At 35.4% G+C, this 14,597-nt stretch overlaps 1 protein-coding gene and 3 non-coding genes across 4 annotated transcripts; all 4 read left to right on the top strand.

Moving 5' to 3' along the window:
* The first annotated feature begins 4,359 nt into the window (after positions 1 to 4,359).
* LOC118486220 lies at positions 4,360 to 4,445 on the top strand. The gene has a single exon (XR_004878073.1). It is a non-coding gene; the product is annotated as a small nucleolar RNA U61 (small nucleolar RNA).
* Positions 4,446 to 4,484: 39 nt separating this feature from the next.
* LOC118486223 lies at positions 4,485 to 4,573 on the top strand. The gene has a single exon (XR_004878076.1). It is a non-coding gene; the product is annotated as a small nucleolar RNA snoR14 (small nucleolar RNA).
* A 44-nt stretch (positions 4,574 to 4,617) lies between these two features.
* Positions 4,618 to 4,712, top strand: LOC118486214. The gene has a single exon (XR_004878068.1). It is a non-coding gene; the product is annotated as a small nucleolar RNA Z101 (small nucleolar RNA).
* A 6,449-nt stretch (positions 4,713 to 11,161) lies between these two features.
* Positions 11,162 to 14,284, top strand: LOC110901881 (B3 domain-containing protein REM17-like). Its single transcript, XM_035982396.1, has 10 exons — positions 11,162 to 11,221; positions 11,445 to 11,745; positions 11,824 to 11,936; positions 12,054 to 12,288; positions 12,441 to 12,589; positions 12,669 to 12,903; positions 13,234 to 13,343; positions 13,437 to 13,671; positions 13,854 to 13,927; positions 14,012 to 14,284. The coding sequence occupies exons 1-10, from the start codon at positions 11,162 to 11,164 to the stop codon at positions 14,282 to 14,284; spliced, it is 1,785 nt and encodes a 594-aa protein (XP_035838289.1).
* The last annotated feature ends 313 nt before the right edge of the window (positions 14,285 to 14,597 follow it).

Genomic DNA, 14,597 nt, shown 5'->3' with positions numbered 1-14,597 from the left:
AATAAGACGCTCAATTAATGTCGCTAATTGCTTTGTCGGTTATACAATGTATTAGATTCGTTTTAGAGATCTGACATATTAATTCGATATTTATCGTTTTTAGGGTTTTACAATTTACCGGATATTACAGTACACCCCCATGACCAAATGTGTAAGTATTTTGTGTTGGATTCTTTTAACTAATGGTATATGAATGTTGGCACGGATTCATTCAGAATAACGTATTTTGTTGCCTCATGATACCATAATAATAAGTTTTTTTTTATAAAACTCGATTTTCAATAAATATAATAAGTTATTTTTATAAAACTCGATTTTCAATAAATATATTTATATATATAGAAAAAATAAAATAAAGCAAATATGTTTATTCAGATTTGTTAACCAATGCTATTAATGAAAAGTATATTAATTGCAAAATGAAAAAAAGATGTAAATAGAAAAGGTTGAGAGATGTCGCCCCTGGGTTGGCAGATGCCTATATATCTTACAAACATTCTGTTTTTGTTACAAAACCTTTGCACCACCAAACCATGCAGTCTGTTTTTCGCCAAGTGGTAAAAAGAAAGTCCAAAGCTGACAACAAGGTTAAAGAGGCTGAGCAAGAGCTCACTTCCAAAATTGTTGAAGTTGATTATCTAAAGGAAGAATTAAAGAAGGCAATGAAAGAGAAGGCAATATGTGAAGCCAAGCTTGCTGCTGCCAAAGCTGAAAAGGATATATGTGACAATGCCTACAATGAGTTGGAATATATGGTCAAGAATAAATAGATGATTGAGAGAGGTGCTACAACTTTAAGTTTTATTCTCTAAACTTTCTTTCAGTTTTATTGTTGAACAACTGGTGTTTGTTACATATAAATGTTTCCTTTTATGTTCGACTTGTTTCCCGTTTCATATAATCTTCTAGCGACTATTTGTCATTCTTCTTTATAACTATCGGCTTGAGTTCGTATGTTATTCGTTGCTAAAATTTCATAAAGTTGTAAGCAATTGTTATTCGCTCAAAGATCTTGGCTTGTTGCCTGGCATAGGACTTGTGCCATTGATCTCTATTATTTTACTTTCTCAACCCAGATGTTTTGCTAAAGGTTTGTCTCCTTGTTGGTTAAACTTCTATCATATCATATATCGTATCTTATTATATTATATTACAATAAATTGCATTACATTATATTAAATAATACATTTAATATTAAATCGCATCAAATCAAATTACACTAAATTTCATCACATTATATTAAATTACATTGACATGTGTTTATCACATTATATCAAATTACATTACATTATATTACATCTTTCATTTTCATAATGAAACTTAAGACACTACTTTTATGTGAGATAAAAAATTTGGGCCATATTCGTAAATATTAATATAATATAAACTTATCAATCATTCAATCAAATATATAAAAACTAAAAACTCATAATACAACGACAATTGTTATGAAATAGATAAAACAAATTAACAAAAATAGTGTAGCAAAAATGATCGAAGTATCGAACCTACTTACTAAGCGAACAACGTGATTCTCCTAACGTTTTTTGAAGCAAAGCTCTCGATCAACTCCTTGTAGTCCATAGTATCTAATTTTTCACTTTCAATAGATATTGTCGCCAACCTATTTAGCCTTTCTTGTGGCATTGTAGAAGGTAAATAGGTCTTCAACAACTTCAACTTTCAGAAACTTCTTTCTGCCGATGCCACAGTTACCGGAATTGTCAATAACACTTTATATGCATTTATAGCATTATGATAAGTAGTATTGCGTTGGAAGATATGGTCTAAAACATTAAAAGGGGTGTCAACGTGTCTCGGTAAAAATGTAGTAATCAACTTCAACTCTGTATACAATTCCTTAGCATCAATATCGGACTCTCCTTCATACTTCAATGCATCTTGAAGGCGATAACAACACGCCTTAAGCTTGGCTTCATCAAGAGTCTTCAACTTTTTAGGAAACAAAAACCCAAATATTTTTTTGGAATTTTTGGTATTGTTCAAATCTTGTTTCAAGTGAAAAATAGCTTGATCAACAATACATAAAAAATAATTTACTCTAAAATCCTCCTCGGGTGAAAATGTTACTTCTTCTACACTTGACGATTCATCAAATTATTTTTTCTTATATATCATACGTTTTTGACGGAATTCCGCATTAACACCTATTTCATTTGCAATCTCTCTAGCTTCATCAAGCGCCAAAGAGAACCCCACTTCTCTATAATTCTTAAAGAATTTAATCAATTTGTCCACTTCATCAATAGCAACATCAAGGACAACATCTTTTGATTGCAACCATTTTGCTCACCACATTCACTTTTAATAATAATTCAAACCAAATGACAATTTGTGCCAAAAATTCAAAATCACCATTTTCATACTCTTCTAATGATTTAGCTTCACTTATGATTTTAGCATCTCTATCTGTCTCTCTAACTTCTCGCAAAGCTTTTCTTACATCTCCAAATTGAGTTCTTATAGGCTTAATACTATCTATACGACTTTCGCAACGCATTGTGATTTAAGAGTTTGCGGCTGTTTGTTTACCTCTTAATGAGGCTCTTAATGGTTCAGACCTCTTACTGGTTTAGCACTTAACGGTTCAGACTGTTTGTTTTACGAGCATATATCTAAATGGTTCAGACATTTGCCTCTGAATGGTTAAGATTTATACAGAGCCTAAATGGTTAAGACCTCTAATCTGAATTGGTCAGACATTTTCCTCTGAATGGTTAAGTATTATACAGGTTCTTAATGGTTTAGACCTCTTACTGGTTCAGCACTTAATGGTTCAGACCTCTTACTAGTTCAGCACTTAACCATTCAAATGTTGGCAAACAGCCCCTTAGTCCTTTAACATTGTCTTTCAAAATTTTCCACCTATTAATAGAATGGGCAAAGATAATATATAATTGTTGTATTGTTCCAAAAAATTCTTTAGACTTAGTAATTGTGTTAGTCATGTCACATAATGCTAGATTTAGACTATGACAACCACAAGCACTATAGAAAGCTTTAGGATTTTTTTTTTCTAAAAATCTAGTTTGAACTCCTTTGTTTTTTCCTCTCATATTTGCCCCATTTATCATAACCTTGACCATGCATATCACCAATATCAAGACCAAGAGACTTTAATTCTTTACATGTAACTTCAAAAAGTCCTAAACCCGTGGTATCATCAACAACCAAAAAACCTAAAAACGATTCCTCAACAGTCACAGAACTAGAGTTAAAATTCACATACCTCATAATTATGAACATTTGCTCTTGGTGACTTGTATCAGGTGTGCAATCGAGGATGATGGAGTAACACTTTGCTTGCTTAACCTTCTTGATGATTTCGGTTCTAACTTTATCCGCTAATAATTGTATCAACTCGTTTTGAATATTGTGGCCGAGAAAGTGTACATGGCACTCTTCATTCAAAACACGGCTCACGTGTTCTTTCATAATCAGGTCAAACTCTTCCAACATCTCAACCAAACCCAAAAAGTTTCCATTGCCTTTTTTATACAACTTCTCATTTGATCCACGAAATGCTAAGCCATATTTTGCAAGAAATTTCACAAATGCAACACTCCGTAAAATGATTTATTTCTCATAATCTTTTTCTTTTTTAAATTACCCATATGCTACTTTGTCAATTGTTTCTTTGCAATTGAACCTTTGGCGTAATTCAAACCATTCATTCCTATTCTTCAAATGTTCTAAACCAGCTTCATGTTCTTTAAGTCTACCACTAGCATGTCTCCGATCCGTATAACCTTCATCATCCAAGCCACCTTTCGGATGCCCCGTTCTAAAAACTTTACAACAAAAACAATAGAGTTTGTCAAGTATTTTGGAATACATTAGCTATTCTCTATCCACGTCTTCCTATTTGATAGAATTCTAGTGTACATGGTTATTCGTCTCAAAATTTACCAAAAAAAAAATAATATTCGTCCATAATTTACCCAAAAAACAATCAAACATTAATAATGCCCGTACCACGAGTCCATGATCATCACTACCCAAAAAAAAAAAAAATCAAACTTTAATTAATAATACCCATACGACGAGTCCATGATCACAAAAGAATTTAAATGGGCCAAATGGGCTATAATACGGCCCGAGCAACATGTTTGCAGAGTTTAGGGTTTAGAGCGCCGCAAGCGACTCTATTTATCTCTCACCATCTTCGCAACCTCTCATTCATCTCCCCTCCACTCTCCAGATCAACAACTCAAGTTTAGTTTCGTTTTCTTCACCTAATTCCGTTTGATTTTTTAAACTTTGAATTACGTCAATTTATTTTTATTCTTTTTTTCTTCTCTAGTCTCTTTTAGATTTTTTTTTTTTTATAAATTAATATTGCTATGAGGAAGATGTATATGCTCCAGAAACATGATTTAATCATGTCTGTGTTGGTAGCAATACCTCTAAGAAGTTCTGAGCTATAAATTATATTGTTTTGAAATTTAAAAAAACAAAAGAAGGCGAGGTGACGATAAAATTCAATGGTCTGTCAATCCACTGACAATATTTGATTGATGTTAAACATTGAATCCCGACAGGTTCCGATCGCTTATGTTTTTATTTTTATTTTTTGTTAAATTGATTGTGTTTTAAACTAGGCATATGATGAATCTCTAAAAACAAATGGGTAATTTGCGTCTGAAAGCATTTCCTTGATGTTACATCACCTTGGAGAACTGATGCTTGTTTTTATCTAACTTTTTTTCTTCATTTTTTGTTTTGATTTTATTCTATTTTTTGTTTTTAAAATATAAAATATTTTTTATTTATGAAGGTTTTGATGGTTTTATGGTTAAAATGTTTGTTGCTTTGCTTTGTTTGAGGCTCTGTTTTCTGTGTGGATCTCACGCCACAAGCAATGAGGCCCAAGTGGTTGCTAGCCTCCTTTTACGATTGGACTCTTTAAGAATATAAATTATTGAAACATATATTAAAGTAAATAGAACTTGGGTTCTGAATAGACCTGGCAAAGGGGTCAGGTCGAGTTGGCCATGGGTCAACGGGTTTGGGTCAAAACGGGTCAGTTTAAAAATGGGTTGTTTTGGTTCGAGTCGAAATGGGTTAGGGTCAGAACTGGTTTGGGTCAAAACGGGTTTGGGTCAGAATGGGTTTTGGATTGATTAAAAATGCTTTTAAAAAATAAAATAGATTGTACATCAAGGGGCAATTTTATTGGGTTGAAACGAGTCCGGGTTAGTTCGGGTTGTGTACGGGTCAATGATTATTGTACATCGGGTTGAAATGAGTTCCCAGGTGCAGACTGCGCAGACGGCTATGTGACTCTAGAGTTACGCACATGCAAAAATGCTTAGATGTGTAAAGATCACTGAGTATTAACAAAGATTCGAATGCAAAACCTTAACCGCATTCAAGATTGTTAAAAATAGATTGGGATACAAAACCTTAAAAAACATGGTACAGAACTGAAAATTCATAGTAACCGATAAAAAGATGACCAAATCTAACTTTCGTTCTGCTCCCTCGCCCTACGGACTGTACTCACACATGGCAAGTGTTTTAGGAAGCTATGAAATGCCAATATCATCCTTTGGTTTGAGATACAAACGGTTTCGTTTTGGCAGTTTAACGGTTCATGGAAGAGGTTGTGTAAGCTAAACCAGTCAGTAAACTTTTATTACTTATATGGTACATGGAACAGGTTTTGTTTTGGCAGTTTAAATTGCTAGTTTAAAAACCAATAGGTTTGAAAACAAATGTTGGTATAAACTGCCAAATGGGTTAAACTGACCGTTGCACCCGTCCCACCAAACCCAACCAGTTTGGTTTATTGTTTTTAAAAACTATAGGCAGATTTTAACCAAAACTGGCCAAACCTTTATGGAATTTTAATGGCCAAATTTCTCAACACTAGAATCTCTAAAGGGTTCTTGATTGCAGAACTGGACCAAAGTGTCAAACATATGCTAAAACTGAAATCTATCGATTGTTAGGCGAACGATATCACATGTTGAAGAGTTCTACAAAATGTATTGATCTTTTATATAATTTTTTATTTATCAATATACTAAAATTTTTTAATACAACAAAATGAACCGGTCTTTTATATATTTTATTTTATTATTTATCAAGATACTAGACTATAAAGGGATTGTTTTTTTACTCAACAATAGGGATTTGTTTTAACTTCCATACACTTCTACATCTTCACTTTTACATGGACTCTTCATCTTTTACTTGTTTGATGTTATCATAATCTCATTTAAAGGGGCGCCATTTCAACTCAAATCTGAGTTCCTTTTTATCAAAAACTAGTAATAACCAAAACTTGAACAAATAATAATCAATTATTTGTGAAATAAAATAACAATCTCAAACACATCCAAATAATCAAAACTTAAACAAATAATAATCAAAATCAAACAAAAAACAACCTACTAGTAGACAAAATAACACCACAAAACGACGTCTTCGAACTTTCAGATCTTTTTATATGGAACAATTCCTTGTAACTCCTTCACAATTATGAACATCGATGATGAAGAAGTAATCGACCTGTGATTCGGTTCAAATCTAATTGAAGACGATGAATTAATCTTCTAATTTAACTCGCTTCATAGAAGATGATGTTCAGAGAATCAGAGTTCAGACGTTCATGACTTCATCTTCTTCACCCATGGTTTTTCTATTTCAATCCCTAACGACCCTTATGACACGTAATTTTAATTTAATAGATCCACTTTGACCCGCTGATAAGAGCCTTTACTTTTTAAGTGACCCACTTTGACCTCCTTGTGTAAATTATTTGACCCAAACAACCTATTGTTACTAACATAACAAAATATATATATATATATATATATATATATATATATATATATATATATATATCTAGGGGAAGGTTCATTGGGGAACACTTAAAAATTGGGGAACAGCGGGGAACCGGCTCAAACGAACTCCGATTGGACTCATTCCAGCGGCGTTGGAACCGGCTCGTCGAACCCTAACTAAGATCTTTTAACCCTAAAACCTAAATCCTAACTCCTAAACTCTAAACCCTAAAGCTAAAAAAATAAGGCTAAAACCTAAGATAAACCGTACAATCTAAACTATAAACCCTAAAAACTAAACCCTAAAGGCTAAACCCTAAGCTAAACCCTAAAGCTAAACCCTAAAGCTAAACCCTAAACCCTAAAGCTAAACCCTAAACACTAAATCTAAACCCTAAAGCTAAACCCTAAAGCTAAACCCTAAAGAAAAACCCTAAAAGCCAAACCCTAATATATTTAGGGTTTAGGGGTTATGATTTAGGGTTCAGGGTTAAAAGATCCTAGTTAGGGTTCGACGAGCCGGTTCCAACGCAACTGAAATGAGTCCAATCGGAGTTCGTTTGAGTCGGTTCCCCGCTGTTCCCCACTTTTTAAGTGTTCCCCAATGAACCTCACACTATATATCTAAACACCCACCACCTCTCAAAAACCTAAACCCCCTACCCTAAGAGTCCAAGATTACACTTTTTGGTAAGGTAACTCTCAACAAAAAAAAATCATAACACCTGAGCTTTTATCAAAACAATGGGTATGTACATCAAGATCCTTTTGTTACTAACATATTTTTATCTTAGTAAAAACCTCTATATAGTTAACATAACCGATTGATCAGTTAATCAGAGTTTCATAACCATCAATTATCAGTTAATAACGGTTCAGTTATGTCAGTTATGGTTCGGTTCGGTCACGTCCTAAGTTTTAAAATACTATTATTTATAACAATTTATAAGGATTTTAAGAGTATATTAGAGCATACTTGATTAAATCATTAAATTCTTACTGACACTTATACATCAATTTATGATCAGGAGAACTTAATAGTATATTAGAACATACAATCATTAAATTCTTTTTTTTTTTTTTTTTGAACGGTTACTTTCATTAAAACGCACAACGAAAAGCCGACCCACAGACCGGGACGACCAAAACAAAAACAAAAATTACATAATTACAAATCTACACCACTCCACCCAAGAGACTTCCTTAAACTTCGATCTGTTGTGGAACCAAAGAAAACCCAATGCTTTTATTTGGCTGCAAATGTTATCGACTTTAACCGAAATACCGTTAAACCTGGCATCATTTCTAGCCATCCATAAGCACCAACAAGCGACGATAATGATCCCTTGGAACGCCACTTTAGCACTCTCCGAGAGGCCCGAGAACATGTGCCATTCCAACAGGTCCTTGACCGAGAAAAACAGAAAACCGGGAACTTTACACCAAGCCTTGATCCAGCTCCAAACCCTCTCCGCCACCGGACACGAAGTAAAAATATGATCCACGGATTCATCGCAGCCCTCGCAAAGGCTACATGCCATATTACCAACTAACACATTCCTGCATCTGAGAGCAAGACACGACGGGAACTTACCCATTTCCGCTCTCCACGCAAGGATGTTACACTTTAGAGGGACCCAATTACACCATTGAAAAACAAATCTGCTGCTAACATCCAGCCCAAAACGAAGAAGCTTTCTCACACTGGCAACAGAGAAATTACCTTTAGAGTCAGCAATCCAGCGCCACCTATCTCTCCCGCCTGCAAAAACAGCCCCCTGACTCAGCTCAAGCAGATCTTGGAACTCCGCAATATCCGAAACTGCATCTGGACCCCTCTTCCACCGCCACCTGAAAGAACGGTCCGAGCCATCTTCAACAATACGGTCCGAAACCTTGCATCTTTTATCCATCTCTAGACGGAAAAGATCCGGAAACATAATTCTTAACGGCTCATCCGCAAGCCACGGGTCCAACCAAAAGGAAACATCATTACCATCACCAATGATACCTTTGATACAGTTACGCATCGGGGACCCATTGATCCTGACTTTAGAGAAGAGCTTCGCTATGTTACTCCACACACCCGAAAGAGAAGCTCTAAAAGGAACACACTCCCACGATTTTCTATTAGCATGTAAGGACATAATGACTTTTCTCCATAGATTAAACGTCTCGGACTTATACCTCCAACCCCACTTCGAGAGTAAAGCTATGTTAATATCCCCCAGCCTATTTAAACCCAAACCGCCACAATCCTTAGGAGACGCCGCCCTGTCCCAGCCTACCCAGTGCATCTTCCTACCAACACTAGAACCTCCCCACAGAAATCTCTTGATAATAGCTTCCAAATCAGAAATAACCTTTTTGGGAGCCTTATACAGAGAGAAATAATAACACGGCAAACTTTCTAAAACGGATTTAATCAAAACAACTCTACCTCCCATCGAAAGAAAGTTTGATTTCCAAACTGCAAGCCGCCTTTCAAAAACTTCGAAAATGGGTCTCCAGTTGTTAATACGGTTCATATTAGCTCCGACCGTTAGCCCAAGATAAGTAAAAGGCGGAGAGTCCGGTTTACAACCCACTATAAAGGCCAAATTCTCCGTCTCGACCAAGGACACCCCAATACCATAAAGATTAGATTTAGCGATATTCATTCTCAGACCTGAACACATGTGAAAACACCGAAGAATCCTAACCACTTTTTTAACTTCCTCTGCTGACCAATCGCCAAAAATGATGGCATCGTCTGCGTAGAATAGGTGCGATAACACCGGACCTTCGTTCGGTAACTTAATTCCTCTAATCACCCCCGCTTGTCTCGCCTTATCTATCATACACGAAAGCGCTTCCATTACCACCAAAAAGAGGAACGGAGAGAGAGGATCTCCTTGCCTCATACCTTTACTACATTGAAACTCAAAAGTCGGGGACCCGTTAACCAACACCGAAGATCTAGCAGATTTAAGAATTCCAAAAACCCAACAACACCACCGAGGAGGAAAACCCATTTGGATAAGAATAGAAATAACGAAATTCCAATGAACATTGTCATAGGCTTTTTCGAAATCAATCTTCAAGATAAAAGCTTTGGACTTCTTTTTCTTCAACCAAGACATAACTTCATTCACAATGAGCGGGCCATCAAGGATATATTTACCTTCTAAAAAGGCAGACTGCGAGTCAGAGATGACCTCCTCTAAGACCGTTCTCATTCTATTAGCCATCACATTTGAAATCACTTATACATCAATTTATGAAGATTTATGATCAGGAGAACTTAATAGTTGGGTAAAATATAAATTAATTCTTATAAAAGACTTGATTAATTTGTTTGTTTGATATTTTAGGGTGTACGGGGCGTCTTCGGGGAGTGGTTCGGTGAGGAGTTTCCCCGATCGGGAACACCGCCGCCATCACCGCGGGGTCCCGAATCGGGGAGGGTTTTGGGTGTGGCTTTACCGATTGATTTTGCACGTTGAACGAGATTTGACCGTTGTTAAACGGTCGAATTTATAAAAAAAAAATTCAATTTTTTTTAAACAATATATACTAACCAATCTAATTCATTTTTTTTACCACATTCACAACTCTCAAACCCACACCAAAACTCTCAAACTCAAATCTTTCAAACACAAAATGGATTCCAAGCTTCCGTTTCTTTCTACCCTACCCGACTTTCCCGACGATGGAGATGCATCGTCAAGCGATAGTAGCTTAATTTTCTTCCAAAATCTCATCCAACAAGCGGAGCTACTAGACACGGCATCGTCTAGTAAAAAAAAATTATGTCCGTCGAGATCGTGTGGGGGGCCACGAGACACTCATGGCCGATTATTTTGATGAAAATCCAAAATTTAATGAAGATACTTTTCGTCATAGGTTTCGTATGTCCAAGTCTTTGTTCCTAAAAATTGTTAGTGACGTGGAGGCTAAAACACGATCTCGTTGAGCATCTCGGAAGTTTAGATTTGCCTCACCTTGAAGTTGATTCGGACGAGGAGTAGTTTGTTTTTATATTTTTCTAGGTTGAATGTATTTTTTTTCTAGTTCGAATGTTTTTTTTTAATTTAATGAAATGTCTTTTATTTAATTTTTATTTTTATTAATCTTTTTTTAATTTGTAAACATGCATTATTTTAGAAAAAAAAAAAAAACCAACTCCCCTAATAGGGGAGTGCCGCCATCAAAAAGGGGTATTAGGGGAGTGTATTAGGGGAGTTGACGTGACTTATTCTGGTTGGTTACGTGTAAGATGGGGGACTCACCTATTAGGTGAGCACCCCTTACACCCTTATAGACTACTATATCCTTTGAGATTATAACTCTATAGCATTGCAGCAACCATGGCTGATCCTCCAAATCATTTCTTCAAGTTCATTCCACCAGACTCAAAGTTTAACCTCGTAAGCTTTCTATGCATAACAAACTTGGACATGTTTCCAGTTATTTACATCTCATCAAAGCAACTAATAGATATCTTTTAGTATACTTCAAACACTCTATCTTTGATCATGCATAGGCATTGGTTTATAATGAATTAATGGTAGAATAGTATGAAGTAATCTGGTCATAGATGAAAATATAAAATAGTTATAATAATACATACTTAGCTTTCTCTATATACAGTCAATTCCAAAATCTTTTTTGGCGAAGTTGGACGGATGGAGAGGTAAGAAAGCAACACTGAGACGAGGGTGTCACAAATGGGCGGTGCACATTGGCGACAGAGGGGTTTTTGGTGACGGTTGGAGGAAGTTTGTGGTGGAGAATGGAGTGCAAGAGTTTGACATTATTGTGTTCAAACATCAAAGAAACATGGTGTTTGACTTTTTTGTGTTTGACCCATCTACATGTGAAAGACAATATCCAGATTTACCTGACAATGTAGAAGTCTCTCTCCCAGAATATGATTCACTTCACACACATGGTAATCTCAGTTCTGTTGTACCCTTTGCTTTTATAAATCCTACATTACTTATTCTTGTAGTTTTGATATGTTGATTAGAGATGTCAAAGAGGCTCAAAAAGCGCAAGTGGACTGACTATTCATCTCAAAGCAACGATAAACGTTGTTTTGTGACCATAATGACACCTTATTTAATCAGAACAACAAGAATGGTAAGTCAGCTCAACCAAATCTTAGGTCAAACAAACAATGTTTAACTTAAATATGGTACTAGACTTATGACTCTGAAAACAAAGTACAAATGTAGTTGGTTATACCTCGTTTTGCAGCATGTTCCAATGAAATTCGCTAGATCAAACGGATTAACTACCAAAGGATTGCGTACACAAATAGTTTTAGTGGATGAAGCAAAGAGGACATGGCCAGCAACACTCCATGTGAAGAGAGATCAAATTCGTTTAACGGGTTGGCGTAAACTCATGATAAAAACCGACTTAAAAATTGGGGATGCGTGTATGTTTAAGCTCGTAGAGAATGGAGAAGTGCCCGTTTTCAGTTTCTATAGTACGTTTCTCTCCAACTCCTTTGGACATAATATATACTAAAAGAACCCACTTTTCTTACTAATCAGTTATTTCATTTCTCAACTTTTACTCATGGAGTACGTATAGCCAACCTCTTTTTTTGTATGTTTACACATTAACATGGTTATTCAGATCTAGGAAAGAAGAAAACCAACAACCATGTTCAAGTAAAGAAGGAAAGTAGATCTAAGATAAAGATAAAGAAGAAGACTAGCTCGAGTCTCGGCAATCATCCTTACTTTATTTTAACTATGAAGCCTTCTTATAGAGAATGGGGATTGGTAACTTCTATAAACCCAAGATGAATCTCATGGTAAACAAAAATTAATCTATTTTGATGATAACTTTTTTCATTTGTAGTGTCTTCCAATTGAATTTTCGAAATCAAATCGTTTAAAAGAAGGAGAAATGATCCTCAGAAACGATAAAGGTAGATTATGGAAAATTCAGCTCAAGAAAAAAGGTGAAAAATATTACAATTTTGGTTGCGGTTTTAGAGATTTCTGGGATGCGAATGGATTAGAGGTTGGTGATGACTACAAGTTTGTGCTCGTCCAGAAGGAGAAGGGCAAGCCTCCCATCATGAATGTTTCTTGTACGTATGATCTTCGATATTTCATTAGTTTTTTTATTTGTTATTTTATATTGGTGCGTTTTAAGTTTAAATTTCTATTGAACGTATCTCTCCATGTACTCCTTCCTGGTATATTGAAACAAACATGACGGTTAAGTCCATAACTAATGCTATAAGATAATGTGGGGATATCCCACTTGGTAGAGGCACATGCATCTTATATCTCAGGTTAAATCTAGGCAAGGGGAACAATTTAGGATTATTGGTGTAAAAAGTAACGTTAGCCGTAAAAAAGAAAAACTAACGCTATTAAGTTTGTATGTTTACTCGTTGAATAACTTTATTATCCAGATCTAGAAAAGAAGCCCACCAACACCCATATGCAAGTAAAGAAGGAGATCGGATCAACTCGTTACTTTATCTCTACTATGAAGCCATATAGCTTCAAACACTCACGTTTGGTAACTTCTTATAACACCTTAAATCTTTTCGTAAAACAAAAATACTAGCTTGTATATATCATTTTAGTCATTTACATATTATGAGTTTTGTAGAATCTTCCGCCTGAATTTTTGATACCAAATGGTAAAAGAATGGGAGAAATGATTCTTAGAGACGATAAAGGTAGATCGTGGAAAGTTCAGCTCAACAAAAATGGTAAAAACCGATTTTATCTTGGATGTGGTTTTAGAGATTTTTGTGTAGCGAATGGATTGAGGAAAGGTGATTTGTACAAGTTTGAGCTCGTTGAGAACGAGATGGACAAGCCTCCCATTGTGAACTTTTCGTGTAAGCTATTATATTTTCTCGTCTTTGGTCGTTTCAACTACAATACATTAAATTTTCCTTAAGATTATGAGGTCCACACTATGGTTGTAAAGAGATAGTTGTTTGTTAATTTGTTAGTCGAGATCATTTTGCTAAAAGATCGAATCAAGTATATGTGACCAAAAAATGCATATTTGTTGCAGTGAACATAGACTCGGTTCCCTCTGGAAAAGAAGACCCCTCATACTACATTGGCAAAGTGAACACCTACTCCATGGTAATATTTTCAAAACATTTAGATGCAATGAATTAACTGTTGAAAATGTGGGTTATTCACATCTAACGAGTGTGGTCCATGTAGTATTTGCCTAGTAAACTTGCGACGACGAATGGATTACTCAACAAAGAAGAAATGATTCCCAAAAATGACGATGAGAGGTCATGGACCATGGGTATAAAGCGTGAAAGGAACTATTGTTATATAGTGCGAGGATGGAAAGAATTTTGTGCTGCAAATGGCTTGAAAAAAGGGGATCGTATCAAACTTGAGCTGCTCAGTAATGGTGAAATACCCGTAGTAAAGTTTAAAGGTCCATTAGTTCAGCTAACAAGGCTTGTCTTTCCTGATGGCTAAAAGTTTATAGGTTTATAACTTATTCTGACAAAACGTTTTTTGTTAAAAGTATGTCTCTTTTGTAAAACCATCCAAACGTTAAACGTTTGTATTAAAAGTATCAACTAGTTAATACATCATGAATGACAAAAAATAGTGCGCTTAGGTCGCCACTCCGATCATTTTTTTATTAAAATGATGTTGTGTAGAATTTTTAATTAAGAGAAGTATGCCTGGCAAAACGAGCAGTATGTCGGTTAGAATGGGTCGATTTAGAAAAATAGTCATTTTGGTTTTGATCAGAATGAGTTCAAGTCAGAACGGAATGTACTTT

Source organism: Helianthus annuus, chromosome 13 (assembly GCF_002127325.2).
Source record: "Helianthus annuus cultivar XRQ/B chromosome 13, HanXRQr2.0-SUNRISE, whole genome shotgun sequence".
NCBI classification, from domain to species: domain Eukaryota; kingdom Viridiplantae; phylum Streptophyta; class Magnoliopsida; order Asterales; family Asteraceae; genus Helianthus; species Helianthus annuus.
This window is presented reverse-complemented; position numbering and strand designations above follow the sequence as displayed.

Excerpts from the sequence above, each read along its gene's own strand:
- LOC110901881 (XM_035982396.1), top strand. The coding sequence starts at position 11,162 with ATGGCTGATCCTCCAAATCATTTCTTCAAGTTCATTCCACCAGACTCA. Across the intron at positions 11,937-12,053 it reads TAATCAGAACAACAAGAATG|CATGTTCCAATGAAATTCGC; the intron begins GTAAGTCAGCTC and ends CTCGTTTTGCAG. Across the intron at positions 13,344-13,436 it reads GCTTCAAACACTCACGTTTG|AATCTTCCGCCTGAATTTTT; the intron begins GTAACTTCTTAT and ends TGAGTTTTGTAG.